The 20,348-nt window shown below is 37.9% G+C and overlaps 1 protein-coding gene across 1 annotated transcript in view; it reads left to right on the top strand.

Annotated features, from left to right (window-relative positions):
• The window catches only part of LOC149180198 (uncharacterized), a 71,397-nt gene extending 51,274 nt beyond the window's left edge, over nt 1-20,123 (top strand). Inside the window, exons 6-9 of the mRNA XM_089415944.1 lie at nt 18,753-18,848; nt 19,016-19,140; nt 19,335-19,353; nt 19,452-20,123. Coding sequence (XP_089272070.1) covers nt 18,753-18,848; nt 19,016-19,140; nt 19,335-19,353; nt 19,452-19,721 — 510 coding nt within the window. The 3' untranslated portion in view covers nt 19,722-20,123. The remainder of the gene's footprint in view (nt 1-18,752; nt 18,849-19,015; nt 19,141-19,334; nt 19,354-19,451) is intronic.
• The last annotated feature ends 225 nt before the right edge of the window (nt 20,124-20,348 follow it).

The raw sequence follows: 20,348 nt of genomic DNA, 5'->3' as shown, positions 1-20,348 counted from the left end.
AGGGCATCAGATCTTTCTTTCCACCACGTCCTCCTTGTGAGAAGACATAACCAAACAAGTGGAGAGAGAGATCATGAGATGATGTGCTTCTAAAATGACTTGAGGTCTCCTCTATTTAAATGTAACGTTGAGGATTAGCTGGGGGTAAAAGTGCTTGTTTTGCTTGCTGGCCGAACTTGACAAATTGTCCATAATACAAATAAATTCATATCTCCATAAATACATGTTGGAATTGGATGATCTTTAGATCAATCCTATACCTCTCGGAAAGAGGAATCCAAGAAACATATAAGCTAGCATAAATAAGGTGACCCAAATGGAGTTTGCCAATTTTAACATCACATCATGAAACAAAACAAATTCGCCAGAGTCCAAATGAAATTTAACAGACCCAAAGCCTATAACTGGATGAGTGGAGTTGTCTGCAATAATAATTTTCAAACTTGACTCCCCCTCCACCAAATTAGAGAGAATTTCTTTATATCCAGAGAAATGATGGTAGGCCCCACTATCAACCAACCAACTATCCCAAGCATCCGGAGGAGATGAACTAAAAAGAGCAAAAATAAGGATATATTCAAATTGATTAGTAGCATTACTTTCATAACTGGAATTTGTTGACCTCTTTTGTGAATGATATCCTTTTCCTTATCATCGGGAGAGTCTATTCCACTTCTGTCGTTCCTTCTTCCATCTCTTCTATCATATGACATGTTGTTGTTGTAGCCACGATTATTGTTGTAGGACCTTGAAGAGTTTCTTCTTGGAGCATCTCTCTTCTCTGGGCAATCTCGAGCATAGTGTCCCTTTTGATGACAATTGTAGCATTCAACATCTCTATCTCGTCTTCTTGAGTCCTTGGAATCTCGGTTGGCTTGAGGAGGTCTTCTTGCATTAGATGGCTTTCCCTTTCCTTTCTTCTTCCCTTGAGTAAATGAAGGCAACGAGCTCTCCTTCAATTGGCCCTTGAATTCTTCCCCTAGGTATCATGAATCTTCCCTCTTGATTGCATAGAGCAAGTAACTCATCAAAAGTAGGGATCCTTTCTCTATTGTTGATAGAAGTAATGAACATGTCCCATGATGAAGGAAGACCACCAAGGGCTCTCATCACTAATTCCCTATCAGGTACAATTTCTTGAGCAGTCTGTAGTTGATCCCTAATTTCAGTGATTCTTATGAAGAATGATTGTATAGTTTCTCCTTTGCGCATCTTAGATTCTTTGAGTTGATTTTTCAAATCCATAATGTGGCTCAAATTGTTAACTTCATACATGCCCACAATCTTGTTGTACATTTCTTTGGAAGTCTTCAAAGATGAAATATAAACAAGTAGATGGTCTCTTAAAGAATCAATAATAATCTTCTAAGCTTTAATCTGTAATGAACAAGGTTTGTATACTCAGAGGAATGCTTTGATACCACTGTAATGAACAAAGTTCATATACTTGCAATAATCTTCAGAATACCTCGAAGATAAATACATCTATTGTAAGACAAGTAATTATATATTGAATATTGTATAAAAGAATTGGTGAGATATGAGATGATTACAAATGAGGGTGAGGGCCTGCTTATATACCTCTTCACGAAAGGTCATGTCTTTAGAGACATGCCTAATCATTACTAACTAATCATTGTTTATTATTATTATTGTTTTGCATTATTTATATTATTTTATATATTTTGTTGCCCTCCTTTTCAAAAGGTTTTGTCCTCAAAGCTTATTGACGAAAGGGCTTGATCTCTTTTCTTATTTCGAATATTTTCTCATCTTAGTACTTTCATTTTCGTTGATACAAGACGATATGATCCTTTGAGTGATAAACAAAATTGTCAGAATGAGAATGGATACGTCCATCCTAGATTAATTTTCTGTGGAATCTTCTGATCACTAGAATTTTGAAATAAATTGTTATCATAGGACTGGATTATGCAAACCTTAGTATTCCTTGGAAAATAAATCTGTTGTTTCCGTTTTGAATGATTCAAATATATAGACTGACTTAGTTGTCTGCAATTATGGTTCGAATGTTGATAAGGAGTTCTTCTGGTTGGGATTTCCCTTATCATGTGTGTGTTAGTTTCCTCATTTACTTTAGGTACTGTTGTTGTTGAGTTGGATATGGAATCATCACTTGGAATTTCCATTGTTTGAACTGCAACATCTAAATATGTTTTAACTTCTGTTGGTTTCTCATATTCTTGAGTTATGATATTGACTGGATTGGTATTTGTTCCTTTATCTTCAACTTGGACTATTACGGTTGGAGACTTCAATACTTCTTCTTTAGTAAGTTGTTCTAACTTGTCATTTAGTGACTTCTTGTCACTTTTAAGCTTCTTTATTTGCTTAAGTAGGGCTTGGTTATGATTCCTTAGACGTAAAAGCTCTTCGCTTCTTGGATTGTTGACCTTATTCTTAGTATCTTTTTCATCTTTTAAATTTTTGATTTGTTCTAATAACCTTTGATTAAGAGTTTTCAAACGCAAATTTTCTTCTTCCTCTTCTGATAGATTTTTGTTGAATTTCTTCTCAAGACATTCATTTTCTTCCTCTAATTTTTTTCTTGTATCTTTAGACTTCTTGACCTTATCAAGTATTTTTTTATTATATTGCCTTAGACGCCAAATTTCTTTATTACTTTCCGTTGATTCTTCATGAAACCGATCTTCGAGGTTCTTATATTTCTTTTCTGATGCCTCATTTTTTCGCTGAAGTTCCATGAACTCTTCTTTTAATCTTTTAATTTGTGTATGTGGATTACCTTGATGCTCCTCAGTACTAAATAATCTTCCACATGCTGGACAACTTCATTGCAATTTTTTTTGAATATATGTATATCCAATTTCGTTTAGACAAAATGGACCTTTAGTCCAAAATGTGCACTGGTTATAGGGCTCATCTTTCCTTCTTTCATTTGCTGATTATAATTTGTTTTTCTTCTTCTTCAGTAATTGACTCCATATTGCCTTTTTCGAGATGAGATTAGGGTTTAAAAATAACCCTTTTTAGTCTTATAATAATACTTTGTACTTTTGATTTGAATTATATATATATATATATATATATATATATGTATATATTTTTTTTTAAGTAATTTTTTTTGTATTTTTTGATTTTTAATTTTTTTTTATACAATTTGTTTTATTTGCTTTTTTTTAATATATATATATATATATATATTTCTAATTTTTTATTTCATATATTTTTTTGAATAACCTCTTTTTTTCCCTTGATATTTTTTTCAATTCTTTTTTTTCTTTATTTTTATTTTTATTTTATTTTTAATTATTTTTTTTCTTTTATGGCCAAGGGCCAATTGGCGAAAATGGAGAAACTCCACTTGTGTAGTGAAACACTTCAGTTGCGATGACAACAAGGTTGACGAATGGGTTGATGGCCAAAGGCCGATCAGACATGGCTCTGATACCAATGTAACGAACAAGGTTCGTATACTCAGAGGAATGCTCAGATACCATTGTAGCGAACAAAGTTCGTATACTCAGAGGAATGCTCAGATACCACTCTAGCGAACAAAGTTCATATACTTGCAATAATCTTCAAAATACCTTTGAAGATAAATACATCCATTGTAGGACAAGTAATTGTATATTGAATACTGTATAAAAGAATTGATGAGATATGAGATGATTACAAATGAGGGTGAGGGCCTGCTCAAGGTTACTTGGGAGCGGGAGCGACATTTTCAGAAGCTCTCGGTTTGGGAGCGATTACGAGAGCGTTTTTTATATAATATATATATTTTTTATATTTTGATGCATATATGTCAACAAAAGCATGTAGAATGATGAATTAGATATAAAAAAACATAAAAAACATAGATTGAACCATATAACAACAATCATCTAGAAGTTATAGTCTTCATCAACCACGTACACAAGTTAGTAACATACAACATATTGAGTCTCATGATTCATCAATCTTAAAGTTTCAAGCTTTCAAAATTCAATATATAGCATTTGTCATCATTGATCACCAAAGTTGTACTTGTAAGCTAAGTGTGACCATTACAACAAATAATATCTAACATGAAATGAAATGTTATAAAATGAAATGAAATGAAATGAAACAACTTTCAACTTTCACGAAGCATCATATTCATAATTCATTACTAATGAGTTATAATTGCCAACTTCAAACTTCAAACTTAAATTGTCATATATTGTTTACAAAAAATATCATAATAAATATGAAAGAGTCAATAGTTATAAAAACTACTAGAAACTAGAAAAGACAAGTAAATCTATTATCTATTGCTAATGCTTGGGCCTCTTGCTGCCACGAGAAATGTCTAATTTTTTAGTCTTGTTGGAAAATCAGGATCTTTGTCATTAATATCACCCTCTAAGCATTAATATCTAGAGGTATCTTTGTCATTACCTCTGGATTTGTATAGGGATCTTTGTCATTAATATCACCCTCTAAGCATTAACATACGATAGAAAAAGCATAGCATATCAAGCCAAGATTTTGTTTTGAGTGATGCATACATTTTTAGGAGGGTCGTGATAGAGGAGTTCGACAACCAATGTCACTAAGATCAAGGTACATAGAGTGATTGGTGTTCTTGATTAAATACGAGTTCCATACCCTAATACATGACAAAATCCAATGGAAACATTGCAGTCCCCCCAATCTTGAAAAATTGATAAGTCTGTTGGATTTTAAATGAAATATAAAATTCTATTTTCTCCATATGAAATCCAATGAGGTCAGAACCAATGTTGTGAACATTGACATGGGGATAAAATCAATAAGGGTCTGGAAAACCAAAAAATCGTAAAAATCAGGAAAATATCGGTAAAAATCGGCAAACATCGGCAAAATCAAGATACCATTAAAATATCAGTAAAAATCGGCAAACATCGGCTAGGCCAAAAAATCGGCAAACATCGGCTAGTCTAAAAAATTTTGATTTCGAGATAAAATCAGGATGTTATCGAGATGTTTGCAACACTGGTCGGAACCACTCTCAAACATTCGGAGTCATTTTATGGTAATGTTAAAAATTTAATTTAAAGGATGAAAATGAAGATTAAGGAGAATGACTCAGGAGCAGGATCGTGGGGGGGCACTCCCCCGCAAACTTGGGCCTGCTTATATACCTAGGCAGGTACCTCTTCACAAATGGTCATGTCTTTAGAGACATGCCTATTCATTACTAACTAATCATTATTTTTTTTTTCTAAATAAGACTATTCTACTATTCACATTAAAAGTGTAAAATTACAACATGACGAGCAAAAAGAACCAGCTGGCCAGAAGGGAAGGCAGCATGATACAAAAAGTGTCCAGAGCACAGATGTTGGACAAGGCCATGTTTTGCAGTCCCGCGCAGGGGATCCAGAGGAACACAATTTAGCCTTCCTGAGCTTATCAGATTTACAAACAAAAACAAACAAGATTGACCTCGACACAACAGCAGATACAAAAGATTGAGTTTTGACAAAAAAGCCCTCGCTACTGGGCCGCATAACCTGTTAAGAAGCTGCAAAGCTTGATTAAACTTCCGGAGTCTCCTCCACGATCCTGCACCATCCACCGTCAGCCAGGTCCTGGGCTTGGGCCTCCTCATTCTCATTCGAAACCGGAGGCGCAGGCGCCATCATTGTGTCATTGACGATGCTGGCCGGCGTTTCCATGTCTCGCGAGGAGCCTGCAATTGGCATCGGAACTGTTCCCTGGTCCTCCCGAAGAACACTGGATTCGCCCTCTTCTTGGGCTTCCTCTAGAAAGAGCACTGAAACATGGGCAATGATCCGAGGATGGTTAAGGGAACAGTTGAAAGTGAAGATTGCTGAGCCGAAGGAGGGCGAAGACGAGGAACCTGGGGAGTTGGGTTCAAGAAATTGGCTGGGCCTCAGAATGCTCCCTCTTTCGCTGTGGGAGCGTGGGTGCTGACTCGAGGTAGCATCACCAGAAGAAGGGCGAGAAGGAGCGCCCCGAGAGGTGCCTCTGCGGCTGAGCATTCTTTGGCGGAGCCGAGGCATGACAGCAGAGACAACACCGTTATGGATTACAGAACAGAACACCAGAGAGATATATCTCAGTCCAAACACATAGGCTAGCGGACGGGAGCCCAAAGCCGCAGCGAGAGTCAGAGAAGTAGAGCTAGAGCCCAACCAACATGGAGGCTTCGAGCTAGCTGAGCCAGAGCCCAACCAACACAACACAAGGAACAACAGAGTAAACCCATGGCGGAGTCTGGTTAATAAGCATTTTCCCTTGTCTCGAGACCCTCCCGCCATAACTGTGGCATTCATGGGAGCCAAGAGCTGATACCAGCCAGCGCATGCGGAGATGGACGACATATTAATGTTACCAGCAAACATTCCCTTACACCAAGTTAAACCCACCTGCATGTGATCCTCCCTCCACATGGATCCGGCTCCGCCGTACAAGGCTGGCAGGTGGCGGCTCTGCTCCGCCCACTCCAGTCCCATCGCAATGAAGGCAGCCTTAGATACCCGCATCCGGGGAACTAATCATTATTTATTATTATTATTATTGTTTTGCATTATTTATATTATTTTATATATATTTTATTTATAACATAATCTCACCTTTCTTGTACTTGGACTTGGCAGCTTGAGATGCATTTTTTGGTGGTGATGAAATCTTTCCTTCCATGTATTCCATGAAATCATACCCATCTAAGGTGACATTGATCCTGGTCTTCCAAGCTGCAAAGCCAGATGCATCAACTAACTTTTCATTATCCTTGAAGTATGAGATAGATACTAGAGGATGGATGCTCTTGCTCTCTGTCTCTTAGGCTTGTCTTCACCTCAACTCTGTTACCATGTTAATTTTTCATCAAGAATTGTTCTATGCTGCAACTATTACTTCAACAATTTCCAATAGCATCCAAATTACAATTTCACTTCTTCAATTAACCAATGATAGTAGAGCAATAGTAGATAGAACAATTATACAAATGCACAATGAAAGACAACCAAGAGATAAGAGACACAATATTTGGTCAATGACCAGGGAAAAACCCCACAAGGGGGAAAACCTTTTGCAATTCTTCTTTTATTAGATTGTCATAAAATGTTCAACAGAGAGTACAATGAGCCCATACAAAAATATCCAACAATATCAGAAATATGATCCCAACAACAATATTGTTCAGACTTCAGAGTTAGCTTTCCCAATTTGTGGTCAATTGCAGTGAACTCTCAAACTGAATTTGTAGATCCCAACCGCATGGAGGGACAATTATGCATGCAGTTGGGATGTTCCAATCGCACGGATGAGCCTGCCTGCCTTTGGTTATAGCAAAAAAATCCTTGAGACAAGCATGCGGTTGGAAGCCAAAACCCTAATCACACGTGTGAGCTTCGGACCCTGTAATTTCAGACATGTACAAAGTTACAAACTAAATTCCACGAACTCACTTTAGACTTGTGTGAACCAATCCAAAGAAGAGAGAAGAAAAAGATGCTTGATGATGATTTCCAAATGAGGGTCACTCTTGTATTTATAAGCTTCCAAAGGTATCCAATTTGCTTTTACGGCCGACCTGTCCTTTTGTGCACGTGTGGGCTTCGCTTCAAAATTGCACTTTCCCTTGTCTGAATCCAGTGCTTCAAAGGTCTAAATTAGTCCTCTCAGAAAGAGGAATCTAGTCCCATGATTGGAATTTGTCACTGAGCTGCCAAATTAACAAATGTGGCTATGTTGCCATATTTTGTAACATGTGTGTATACTTTATCCAGAGAAATAAGTTCTCATCGCTTGCATATTAAGCATTCCAAGTGAGGAAGTTGGTATCTTTCTTGTTTCTTCTACCAGTCATTGAGGTCCTCGGGGTAAGACAACTTTTTTTAATGTTTATGGTAGTTCTTGGAGCCCAGAATCAAAATTTAGTTTTGAAGTCTTCATATTATTTTTTTGCAGACTGGCACTCCCATAAAAATGACATAAAAGTCTATCATTACTCGATCTTCATTTAATTTAAGGAATCAGTTAAAAAGCTGATGTCGGACTCAGCATCAGTCATCGATACAGAGTTTGTCTAAAAGAATCCTGTCCAAACTGGTTGTATCTCAGATAAATTTTATTCTGATTTAATGACCAGTGAGAAGTGGGAAGTGGGCCTTCAGCAAGTACACTTGCAGGAATGGACTAACTCTAGCAAGAGTCACATGAAATTAGATTACTTTGAGCGTTACCGCCATAGGGAAAGTGGTTACTTAAATCTGCCGAAGTTTTTCCTCTGACAATGTTGGCCCAAGATGATTAATTGCTGCATGTACCTCATATGTTACATTTTTGTTGCTAGTCTGGAAATCCAGCCTCTTTTACATGGAACTCAGCATTCACAAGGGTTTCTGGTGATTTAAATATTGTATTTTCATCGACAAAATTACAAGCAGCAAAGCCTCCATGCCAAAATAAATATGAAAGACAGCATTTCAAAAGGGTGAGCCTTGTGGTTATTTCTCTTGTTCTTTCTCATTTGTCATCTTAGCTTTTACATATTGCACATGGGTTTCCAGGAGTCATTCAGGGCAAGTGCTTTCACCATCCCAACCTCAAGTATTGAAGAATCAAATAGTAGTGAATTAGATTGGGTATTAAATGTTTGAATGCTCAAAATTTCTATCACCTTGAAGGCTTAATTTGAAATGTAAATTTAATCTCTTTACTGAACCAAAGTATGTTATAGTGGTTTCAGCTGTAAAAGTTTGTAAAACCTTTAATTCAATGGAAAAAAACTGTAATTTTATTTCAACTTGTGAAAAAAGAAACAAAATTACATTTTGTAGATGCTATCTGCATTCAGTAAGAGCAGCCTCTTGGCTTTAATATGCATAAGAAAATTTGAAAATATAAAGGAAACCTGAGAAGTTAAGTGTGATAGTAATCATTTAACTTATCTTTCTTTCCTTTCTTTCTCTGGACCTTTTGCTGGAACCATTGCCAAATCACTCACAGTTATATCTGGTGGGTGTTCTTTGTCTGAATCTGAACTTTCCGGAACATTTACTCTCTTGTGCCCGCTATCCCATCCTCTTTGTGTGCCACATTTTTCTGCTGTTCTGGTTCCTGGATCGCTTCTGATTCTGTGTCCTGCTGCTTGTGGGTTGCATTTCCAACATGTACGTGAGTACTCCCTTCTTGGTTTGATGAGTTTTCTATGATTTCCATAGGGATCAAAAGGCTGCCATCCCTTTGTTTTGCGAGCCCACCCATTTTTCCTTTTTGGGTATTTTTTTACTTGAGGGCATCTGAATGCCATATTTTCATAATCCATAATTTGGGCCCACTGAAAGGTTTTATGTTTCAGCTGAATATGGTCAGGTAGACCCTTACTTAGGTCTATTTCTACACAGGATTTAGCGAAGGTAAATACCCTTTCTCCATTCTTTCGACATCTGTCTTTTTAAATGACCCCAAAGGGTTTCCAAGGGAAGATTCTGTAGCCTCACCCACACTGGCTTTTTTGAGACCACCATTGTTGTTGAATCAAAATCGGGAAACCAAGGGATGATGAAAAGACATGCTCTTCCCCAAAACCAAGGCCCTTCTTTCAATACTCTCTCCAGATCGTCTCGAATATCAATCTGAATAATGAAAAAGCCTTTCTAGCATATGTATATGTCGCAGTTGTTGCTCCAGGTTGTGAAAACCCACTGATTCAAAGCATCAGACTTGGACCAAAACCATTGAAACTTCAAATCATTGTTTTGGATTGAAGAGCATAAAAATGGTAATTTACCTCTGTTAGGTTTACCTCCAGGGTGAGCGCTTGTTGCAATTGTTCGACAATGTAAAGTCCTGGATTGTATTGTGGCAGATCCGATGGGTTAGATCCCTTGCCTTGCGCCGCATCGTTATAGGAGACTAAACCTCCTAGGTTCCTGGATCCCGAAGCACCCGCTCACATCCTCAAAGTCAAGACAATGGTGGAATTGCTTCAAATGCTGTAATCTTGTAGCTGAGATAGATCCTGAAGCTGCTTCCCTTTGTGAAAATGATGCTATATATTTGCAGGAAAACCCAGCGGATTTTCTGTACTCTGCTTGAGATTCACCACGTAATCCAAATCAGAGACCCAAAAAAGGAAGGACTTCCCATTAAGGGTCTTGATAAAAATTTGAAAGTCCTCGCCTTGTTCCAACTCTTTCAACCCTCCACCCAACCCAGACCGATAAGAACAAGTGGTTTTTTCTGGTGGATCTGCGTCATTCAGAGAGCTGCAGAGGTTGTGTGCACATGGATCTAAACTTGCAGCCCGAAAAAACCAGAGGAATGGGGCAATACTTGCCTGATCTGATTCGATAGCATACATGGGCTCAAAAAAGGCACATATCAGGAAAACTTTTACCTTGTTCTGCTCAACCTCGACTAGATCTGGTTCTTCTGGCATTTTTTCAATTTGATCGCCATCTTCTTGCAAGAGATTGATGATGCCCTCGACTTGTGAACCCCCCTTGAGCATGATGACGACCTTCTTGGCCTCTGCGATAACGGTCAGCGGTCGGGCTGCAGGCGCAAAGGAATATGCCCTCTTGAGATTCAAACCACTGATCCCTTGAACTCGGACTCAAATGGATGGTGGCCATTTGATAATGTTAAAGGAAGTGCCATAGACGCAACAATGATAGTTTGGGCCGCCATCAGGGTTTCTCCAACCATGCTTGCATATAAAAGTTCGTAAAACTTATTCAGAAGGGAATGCCTTTTATGTTTAACATAATCATCATTAAGAAGAAATATGAGGAAGAAAAGCTGCTATAGAGAGAATTCTTTGCCTCATAGACCCTTCATGGATGTTATTGCAAATTCAAAATAGTTTACATCTAAGTTTCTTAAAGCTAAACTACATTTTGCTTGTCTCACAGCCAATTTTGGAATGTCACTCAGCCCATTTTAAATTGCTAAGATTTTTCAGAATGGGAAAGTGTAAAGGCTGTGCATAATACTATATAGTATAACTTGTTTTGCTTAAAAGCTTGAAGCAGCTACAAATGTTAATAGTGAATTCTGTTTTTTTAATATTCTTTATATATATATATAAAATTGCTGTCCCATGAAAAATTTGGTGGTGCGCTTCCATTCTCCGCCATTCCCCCATCCCGAAGACTAGTGCAACATAGGGTTTTCCATGCATAGTTTCATCTACTAAGAAACAAAAGGAGCATGTTAATATGCACACTTTTAAAATTCTGTATGTAATGCTTTATTAAATAAGATAAAAAGCTATACATTCACCTTTAACCTATGGATATATAACTTCCAGTTTATCTGCTTTTCCTGACCTATTTTCTAATTTGATTTAGATTCTTTGCAATCCAAGCACACAATCAAAGTTACAGAAGAAATTATGAACATGCCCCCCAATTTGCAGAGACAGGAAGGAACTTTGAAGCAATTTTTATTCAATTGAATTGGTCAAATGCACTGGGCCTCGTTGGACTTACAATGCCAAATTCGGAGAAGTCTCAATCTGTCCACCTCAATTTATTCTTCTAATGGTCAGCAGCACCTTTTTACTATGCCTCTTATTTGAATTAAAAAAGGGTCAGCAGGGCCTGTTTACAATGCTTCTTATTTGAATTAAAATTCCATAATCATGAACGCATGCAAATGTTCCAAGAGCCAGAGAAGTCCCCTTAACATCCTTCCAAGTTCTTATCATGATTTTATGCACCATCTCTAGAGGTCAAGCTGTCACAACTGTTCCAACCGCAGGGAATTTGAACTGTTTGTTAATCAACTGTTGGTCTTTGGAAACTGATTAATCAAACTATTCATAAAGACCGATGTAAATACAAACTTGAATTTGTAACTGACATGGCTAAAGGCCAGATTGTTAAATTTCAGACCATGGTAAGCATATTCTGCATTTATATGAATTAATTTAATCCTAAGTAGCTTAAAAAGGAAAACTTCAATCAAAACAGCGGCCTCTGAATATGTTAATCTATGAACACACACTGATGCAAATTATGAACAGCAGATACACAATGTGAAACACTCAGTATCTTCTATCTACTAAAAGAAGAAAAGTTGTACTGCAACAGTTCAAAAATTAAAGACTTGTCAACCCACACAATGGTGAGCCCTAAATTTCTTTTATGTAACAAGAGAGGGGGGAGATACTATGTCTCTAATCATGTGCATTAAGTGCCCAAGGTGAGTCAATGAAACACTAACCTTGGTCTCTTGAGCCAGTGTTTCTGCATGGATAGAAGTGCCAGATATATTGCAACCTAATTGGAGGATAACTGTGGCATACATGCATGCACACTTTTCATTGGGATGTGCTCCTTCCTCAACTTCTCATGCAAGTGCCTGGTGTCTTAGGGATCTTCACCCTCCTATAATGATCAAGGCTACCTGGGTGTGGAAGTGAGAGCGAGGAGTGACAATTTCAAAAGCTTCCGGGTCGGGAGTGATTTTTATATAATATATATTTTTATATATTTTGATGCATATATGTCAAGAAAAGCATGTAGAGTGATGAATTAGTGATAAAACTTAAAAGCATGGATTAAACCATATAACATCATTCATCTAGTAGTTATATTTCATCAACCATAGGTCCACAAGTTGCAACATCTCGATTCTAATTTTCAAAGTTTCAAAATTTAACATATAACATTTGTCATCACTAAAGTTGTACTTGTAGCCATTACCAGTAACCAAACTATAACAAAGAATATCAAAGTTTCAAACATGAAATGAAACGTTTCATGAAGCATCATATTCATAATTCATTACCAATGAGTTATAAATGCCAACTTCAAACTTCAAACTTAAATTGTCATATATTGTTTACAAAAAATAACATAATAAATATGAAAGAGTCATTAGTTATAAAAGGTACTACAAAGTACAAACTAGAAAAGATATGTAAATCTATACTCTAAAATTTCTTATTTCCACGAGAAACTTCTTATTTCTTTTCTCATGATCCATGTGAAATTTGAGTCTCCTCCCACATAGTGGGGTGACTACGGCCATAACTAGAAGGCACATGACCTCCACGTAATGCTGCAGATGGAGGTGGCGACAAAGGCAAAGCTGGTGCAACTTGAGCACTCCTAGTGGTTGATGGGGGTGGCATGGCTGTTGCTGTTGCTGCTTGATCATCATCTTTCAAAAGCTCTGCTTCCAATTCTTTTAAATGTATAGCTCCATCCTCCAAATTATCCTCATATGGGTTGTCGTCCCAAGTCATACATGATCTATTAGCCCGAGCCTACTCACAATAATGTGTCAACAATCTCAAGTTGTAGTGCACAAAAATCAAGCTTTCGACCCAATTTTCATTGAGGTAGTTTCTTCTCACATTATGGATGAAGCTATAGGTGCTCCAACACCTCTCTATAGAAGAAGTATTAAGAACCTGTGAAAGCACTATCACTGCCAATTTTGTTGAAGGTCCCCCAGAGCCATACGTGTTCCACCGTTCAGTGGGATTCATTTTGTCCCTATCTTCGATTGCATGCAAAGAACCAAACACTCCAGTTTGACTAACGTATTTGCCTAATTCTCCATGCAATCTAGCACACTCCTTGTTAGGGACCAACTTGTCTAATGCTGCCATATACCCTACTTGTACCTATGGATTTGTAGGGGGTTTGATCCTAACCCCACTCCCAGGTGTAGGTTTGTCCAAACAAGATGGAACGTAATATTTTGGCATAAGGATATACGTCAAGACATGTAGTGAAACATTAAGTTTATCCCATTGTGCACACACATATTTGTGAATATGATCATACAAGATGGGATCTTTCGGCTGAACAATATCTTTTATTTTCCCCAACATGTTATCCATCTGCTCATACACCTCCCCAATCACTGGTGCATCTGTATCTGCAAAATGAATCATGTTATAAATGGGCTTGGTGTATTGCAAAACATCCCTCACATTTGCCCAAAATTGACCATCAAGAGCGGTGTGCTCCACCTCTTCAAAATATCCCCTGTCAGTTGCAGTTGCAACCCTATCCTTTAATACCTGCCAATGTGGACTTGATACCATGCTAGCCAATGACTCTGTTACCTTCAAAAGGCACCTGAAGGTGAGGTAATTGCTAGCAAATCTAGTCTTCGCAATCTTCAATAACTCCAACCTTGAGTGACTGCGGAAAAGGCCATGGGTATTGCTATGATTGGTAATAAATTTTATAATTATCTTGCCTCTCTTGTACAATTCACCAATCCATCTGTATTGAGGTTCCTTCATCTTAATAATGTCATGCATCAAAAGGTTCATTGTGTGAACCAAACACCCAGACCAAAATATGTTAGGGTGTTTATTCTCAATGATTGCTCATATTGCCTTACAATTAGAAGCATTATCAGTGATGACTTGGATGACATTGTATGGCCCAATACTTTCAATTGTTTGAATTAATTGTTGTGTGATGTTGATGGTAGTCTTGAACTTTTCTGAGTAATCATGCGATGAAAGGAAGACTGCGCCAGTGGCAGACACCAAGAACATTTATCAATGGCTTTCCTTTTACATTTGTCCAACAATTAAATACAATGGATACCCCATATTCATTCCAAGCATTTGCAAATTTACCCAAAGCATTTGTTATTTTGGCTTTTTCACGATCAAGTCCCACGATTCTAGCTTTGTCATACCCAGAGCTCTTGTATTCTTTAGGGGAATCGTTGATTGTGGCAATCATTTCATGCCAATAAGGTGAGCAAAGAACATAGAATGGTATCCCACATGCGAAGAGAAACTGATTTTTTTTGCATCCACGTCATCCCTACACCCTTGATCAAGGAATTTTGATATTGTTCTACGCCTTAAAGAGATGTTTGTTCTTGTGGCTCCGTATCCACTACCGTGGGTGGATGCTGATGGAGTTCTTGCTCTCTGTGGGCTAGTGGTGTCGTGTTCATCTTCACCCTTTGATCTTTTAGATTTGTATTGGGCTTCCTCTTCCCTTATGTATTTGGCTCTTTGTTGTGTTGACACATATACAAGTTTTGATTCCTATTTGTTTAGTTCCATCCCATGCCATTTTCCCACAAAGATGCTTTTTGGCATGGGTATATGAACTTGTGTAAGTGATTTTGCAATGGGGGCATGTAAATTTAGTGGTTGCACCCCCTTTCCCTTCTGCAAGGCTAGTAACATATTTCCACAAGGGGGTTTGGTCTACCTTGGTTTTCTTTCCATCATCATCTCCACTCTCATTATCCTCCTGCTCTTCCTCTTGGTACTCTTCCCTAGGGTTTCTTAATCCACCACTACCCACTTCTTCATCATCTTCATAACTTCTTCTGCTCCTCACCATCATCATCATCATCATCATAACAAAAAAAGGAACCAACAAGAGAAGGCTAAGCCATATACCCATCATGTTTGGTGAAGTTTGAGTTTCTTGCCTGCAATAAATTAAGGAGGAATGTGAATTGGGAAAGCGTAGGAGAAGAGAACATCTTTCATTCAGCATATAAAAAACACAAATGCTACATGGAAAAATAAAGAATGGGATTAGACCCGACCTCTTTGGCTCTCTAATGGAGGTGCCTTCAATCTCCCAAGCTCTCTCAAATGGAAACCATCAATCTCTTTTGCAAGCTCCTCAAGCTCAAACCTTCTCAATCTTCCTTTCTCTCGAGCTCCTCAAGCACAAACCCTCTCAATCTTCCTTTCTCTCAAGCTCCTCAATCTCTCTCAAGCTCATGAAAATGATACAATGTGAGAGGGGAGGAGGTCTTTTATTCTTTTAGCCCCTCTTTTTGCCTCCAAAAAGAATTCTCCTCTAAGTATGCTGTGCGCCTCTCAGCAGGGTGGGAGTTTTTTGTTTGTTTTTTCTATTGGGTTTTTTTTTTCTTCTTTAATTCTTTGATTCTTTTTGTTCTTATGTTGTAATTAGTTAATTTTAATTATTATCTTGCTGGAGCGATCACTCCATATTGCTCCCCACACTTTAAATTCACTCCTAGAGCGATATGGGAGTGATCGCTCCCTCTATCACTCCCCAATTGGCAGGGAGTGCAAATTTTTTTAAGGAGCGTGCTCCCGGGGTCGCTCTCGATGCTGTCCTGCTCAGAGCGTGCTTCGGGAGTGGATTTGGGGGCATGGGGGTTGCTCCCCTGCAGCCTTGATAATGATAGTCAATGCATTTAAATTCAAAATAAACTCTAACTGTAATGCAAAATTTGAGCAACGATTTAATTTGGAAAATGTTTTATGGTTGGGGCATGTAGGCGATCTCTCCATCTCTCTCCTATATAATCACTGAGAGCTTCCTTTATTCCACTAATGTTGTGCCCACATGCACACTGACCTGTTTTTGCTGCAGCAGAACCAAGAACAATGGCACTGGAGCCCATCACTGTCGGAGAATACGAACTGACCCACAAAGGTCAAAAAATTAAACACTCTCTTTCTGAGGAGGTGTTCTCCAGCAAACCTAGTGTTTTCCTCAGCATCTCAAACTTCCCCTTAGCCAGGGGCTTTGTAAAGATACTTGCAATCTTTGAATCTGAAGGAACATATTCTAGGATTACTGTACCCTTATGAACTTTATCCCCGAGGAAATGGTACTGGATATTTATGTTCTTGGGGCAGTGGTGAATTGTTAGATCCTTGGAGTCCAATACAACTTTGATTCTCAACCCTGCAATCAACTGAATAAGCCAGAGAGCTTCATAACTAGCACAGAGATGGCTGTCATGTATTCTGCCTTTGTTGAACTAAGTGCCACTGTTTCTTGCTTTTTATTGAACCGAGATATCATACTTTAACGCAAACTGAAATAGAGTGCTGAAGTGCTCTTCTTGACATCTGCATCACTTGCCTAGTCAGTCTACAAAATCATGCAGCACCAACTCACCGTCTCAACATACCTCAGATCAATTCTAATCTGCCCCTCTAGCATTGGAGCATGTGTTTTGTAGCAACCCCATGAATCTGCCATGGCTCAACCATAAACTGGCTCAAAGTGTATATTACAAAACAAATATCAGGTCTGGTATTCACCAGGTATATAAAGGAACCAATCAAGTGCTTGTACACAAATGGATCTACCAAATCTTCTGATAACAGAAGATTTTAGATGATAGGAATAGCCATGGGTGTACGATACATCATCTGAAATCTTTTCAGAATTTTGATTGCATGCTTGCACTGCCTGAGGAAGACCTCACTTGGAGTTTGCCAAACCTCTAGACTGAAGAAATAGTACGGAAGGCCGATGTCTTCCATGTTGATTATTGAACTTGGATGCCAACCATTTCTTGTACCATGCTATGAGCTTTTCATAACTAAGATCAGATACATGCAGGAATAAAACGAGCAGATCAACTCTAAAATAATAATAATGATTGGGATTTGCAACTGTTTTAGTGAAGTCCAAACCTAGTAGGAACTCTTCAATCCTTGAGTACCAAGCATGTGATGTCTGTGTTAGCATATGAAGAGTGTTCTCCAATCTGCATGCGTAGGTTTTCTGCCCATGCATCTGAAAGCCTCTCGAATGATTGATGTATACTTTCTTTTCAATCAAAACCATTAAGGAACACTGTCTTTGCATATATTTGATATAATTGACAACCAAAAATGATGCTAAAACATCATGTTCCTGATGAAAGTAAATTTGGCAATTGGAGCAAAGGTCTCCTCATAGTCAACTTCCTCTCTGAGAGGATCCTCTTTCTATTAGCTGAGCCTTGTGCTTTTATATGTTGTCATCTACTGCATTGTTCACCTTGTACAACCCTACTTGGATTCAATCCCAAACTTCTCCATTGGTCTTGGCGCATACTCTTAAACACCAATCTTCATGATGGAGTTATACTCCACTATGGCATTTTGTCATATCTTCTGCCTCCTTATATCTAGAAGTTTCTCCAGCAATGATGCTAGATCAGTGCAACATAATTCAGGAACTTTTTAGTAGGATGAATCACCCAAAAGGATGTATCCAAAGCTCCAACTTGCTCCTGTGCATCCTGCAGTGTCTAGGCAAGCCACCAAGGCTTCCTGTCAACTAGAATACATAAACTGAAACTATTGTTTTTAATTGCCTATCACTATAGAAAGTGTGTAATATGGAGGACAAGGTTTTATGCAGAAATGTCTGGCACGTAGTAGCTTAGAAATGTGTAGGCATCGTATTCTATGTGGGCTTTGCAATTTTATAGATTTTGATGCAAAGGCCAAAAAATACTTATTTTCTGAAAAAGTTGCAAAATTTACAAAATGATATGGAATGTCTATCAAATTGCGATTGCTGAAGCATGAGATTCAGTATGTTTTTGTAATAGGAGAAATGTTCTGTATGGAGAGGAGAACTATGCTAGAAAAATGGAGCCTTGGAAATTTTCAGTTATATATTAAAGTTGTACATAAGAATACTTAAAGGCGGCATTTCAAATGTCAAAGATAAGGTCTATCTTATTGCCTTTTTTTCTCATCCCTTCCAGCTTGATATTTTCATCAACACACCCAGACGATGGGCTGTCTTTCAAGGATTATGCAATTGTGCTCCTTTGACAATGCAGCCTTGTTTTGTTTACTTATATTTCAAAACATGTAAATACTAAATACTAATGGCCCCTAGCAGCCACACATTAATTTCCTTTTGCAAATACGTATCTGGTGTTCTGTTTTGGTAACTAAGTCCCTGTGATATGCATTGGCTTTCTGCTTTAACCAGTAAGTTTTATAGAATTGTATAGATTCCCTTTTTTGGATATGGATTTTTATGCTCAACATTTTTCTGATTTATCAGGTTTTCTGCTGCTTTGGAAATTCTGTTGCTTCTACTCGGTTCCTTTTGCAAGATGAATTCAATATCCAGACAACTAAATGTGACAATTGCATCATTGTAAGTGGGAAACATGTCGTTCATGTTTATAACTTCAACAATTAATTCTCAACAGTTGAATTATACTGTCTTTATTTTTCCTCTTGTTATAATCGTGCAATGATTATTTAGTGATTAATTGCATTTTTCTAATTGAATAGAGAATGGTCTTTCTGATGGCATTGCAGGGCTTCATGTTTGTTCTCCAACAGCTGGCTTGTATCTTCTCTATTATTGCATGTATTGTTGGCAGTGATGAACTTCAAGCTGCCTCAAATTTGTTAAATTGTTTGTCAGATGGTGTTTACTGCACGTATGTTTAAATCTGAACCATAGCACTGATAGATTCTTTGATTTGTTCAATTGTTCATTATTAGTTAAGGAAAAAGTGTCCTGCATCAAGTCTTGGAATATCTTTTGGACGGTATTTTGTTTCTTGGCTAATTATATCATCTTGTTCTTATCAATGTTGTAAATCTAACTGGAAATTTATAATCTATCCCGCAGGGTTTGTGCATGCATGCAGGTAAGTGCGTCCTTAAATAGCTGGTGATAAAAAACATCCTGTCTTACATTTGTCTTTAGCAATTGTGTTTAATTGTTTCTTTGGTTGCAACTCCACAGACACAACACAAAGTTGAACTGGACAAGCGTGATGGCAAGTTTGGACCAGTTGAAAGGGTAATGCAAGCACCTGGTATGCAGCAGATGTCTCGCATTGACCAGAATATCCCACCAACTGTTGGATATGCGCCCTATCCTGCCCAGCCTCCATATGGTCAGCCAGCATATCCACAGCCATATGGTTACCCAACACAGAGTTATCCCCCTCAAGGATATCCTCCTTCGGGATACCCTCCTTCTGGATACCCTCCAGCAGGCTATCAAAAATAGAGTTAGAAAACTCAATATGAATATTTTTTCTTTTGGCTGAGCAGGAATGGTGGCTTTTTGTATGAATCGTATGTGTGGTTCTGCCAAAGGAATATGGTTAGGTACGTGGCTTGGTCTAAACAATTTAACATGTTTCAAACAGCTTGTGTTAGCTACAGGGAGACTATATACTGTTTTGTTGTGCCACTGCTTTTCTGATTATGAAGGTTCATACCATGCTTGTTAGAGTATCTTTGACTACAGAGGATAAGAAGGTTGCAAATCTCGTTACTACTTTGTGGTGGAAGTTCAGTGCATGTAGATCTTAGGCATACATTGTTTTATTGATAAAATGGTATTATGAAACACTTGTAATTAGTAGAACGTAGTTTTATCCTTGAATACAGAGAACTCTCATTATAACTGTGGTGGACGTTCAGTACATTTGGATCTTAGGTTTGCATGTTTTACGGATATTATGGATGTACACAGTGGTTATTTAGAAACACTTGCAGTTATAGTAGATATAGTTTGCAAGTTCTTTTAACGTCTACATTACTTTTCCCTAACACTGAATATTGATTCGTAACCTTCCTAACGTTGAATATTGGAGGCTTAACTATGGAACAAAATGTTATCCCATACAAT

The sequence above is a fragment of the Pinus tabuliformis genome, chromosome 3_2 (assembly GCF_031772625.1).
Source record: "Pinus tabuliformis cultivar Carrire ecotype Pingquan chromosome 3_2, CPIR1, whole genome shotgun sequence".
NCBI classification, from domain to species: Eukaryota; Viridiplantae; Streptophyta; class Pinopsida; order Pinales; family Pinaceae; genus Pinus; species Pinus tabuliformis.
The sequence above is the reverse complement of the archived record's forward strand: the minus strand, read 5'-3'. Positions and strand labels throughout refer to the sequence as shown.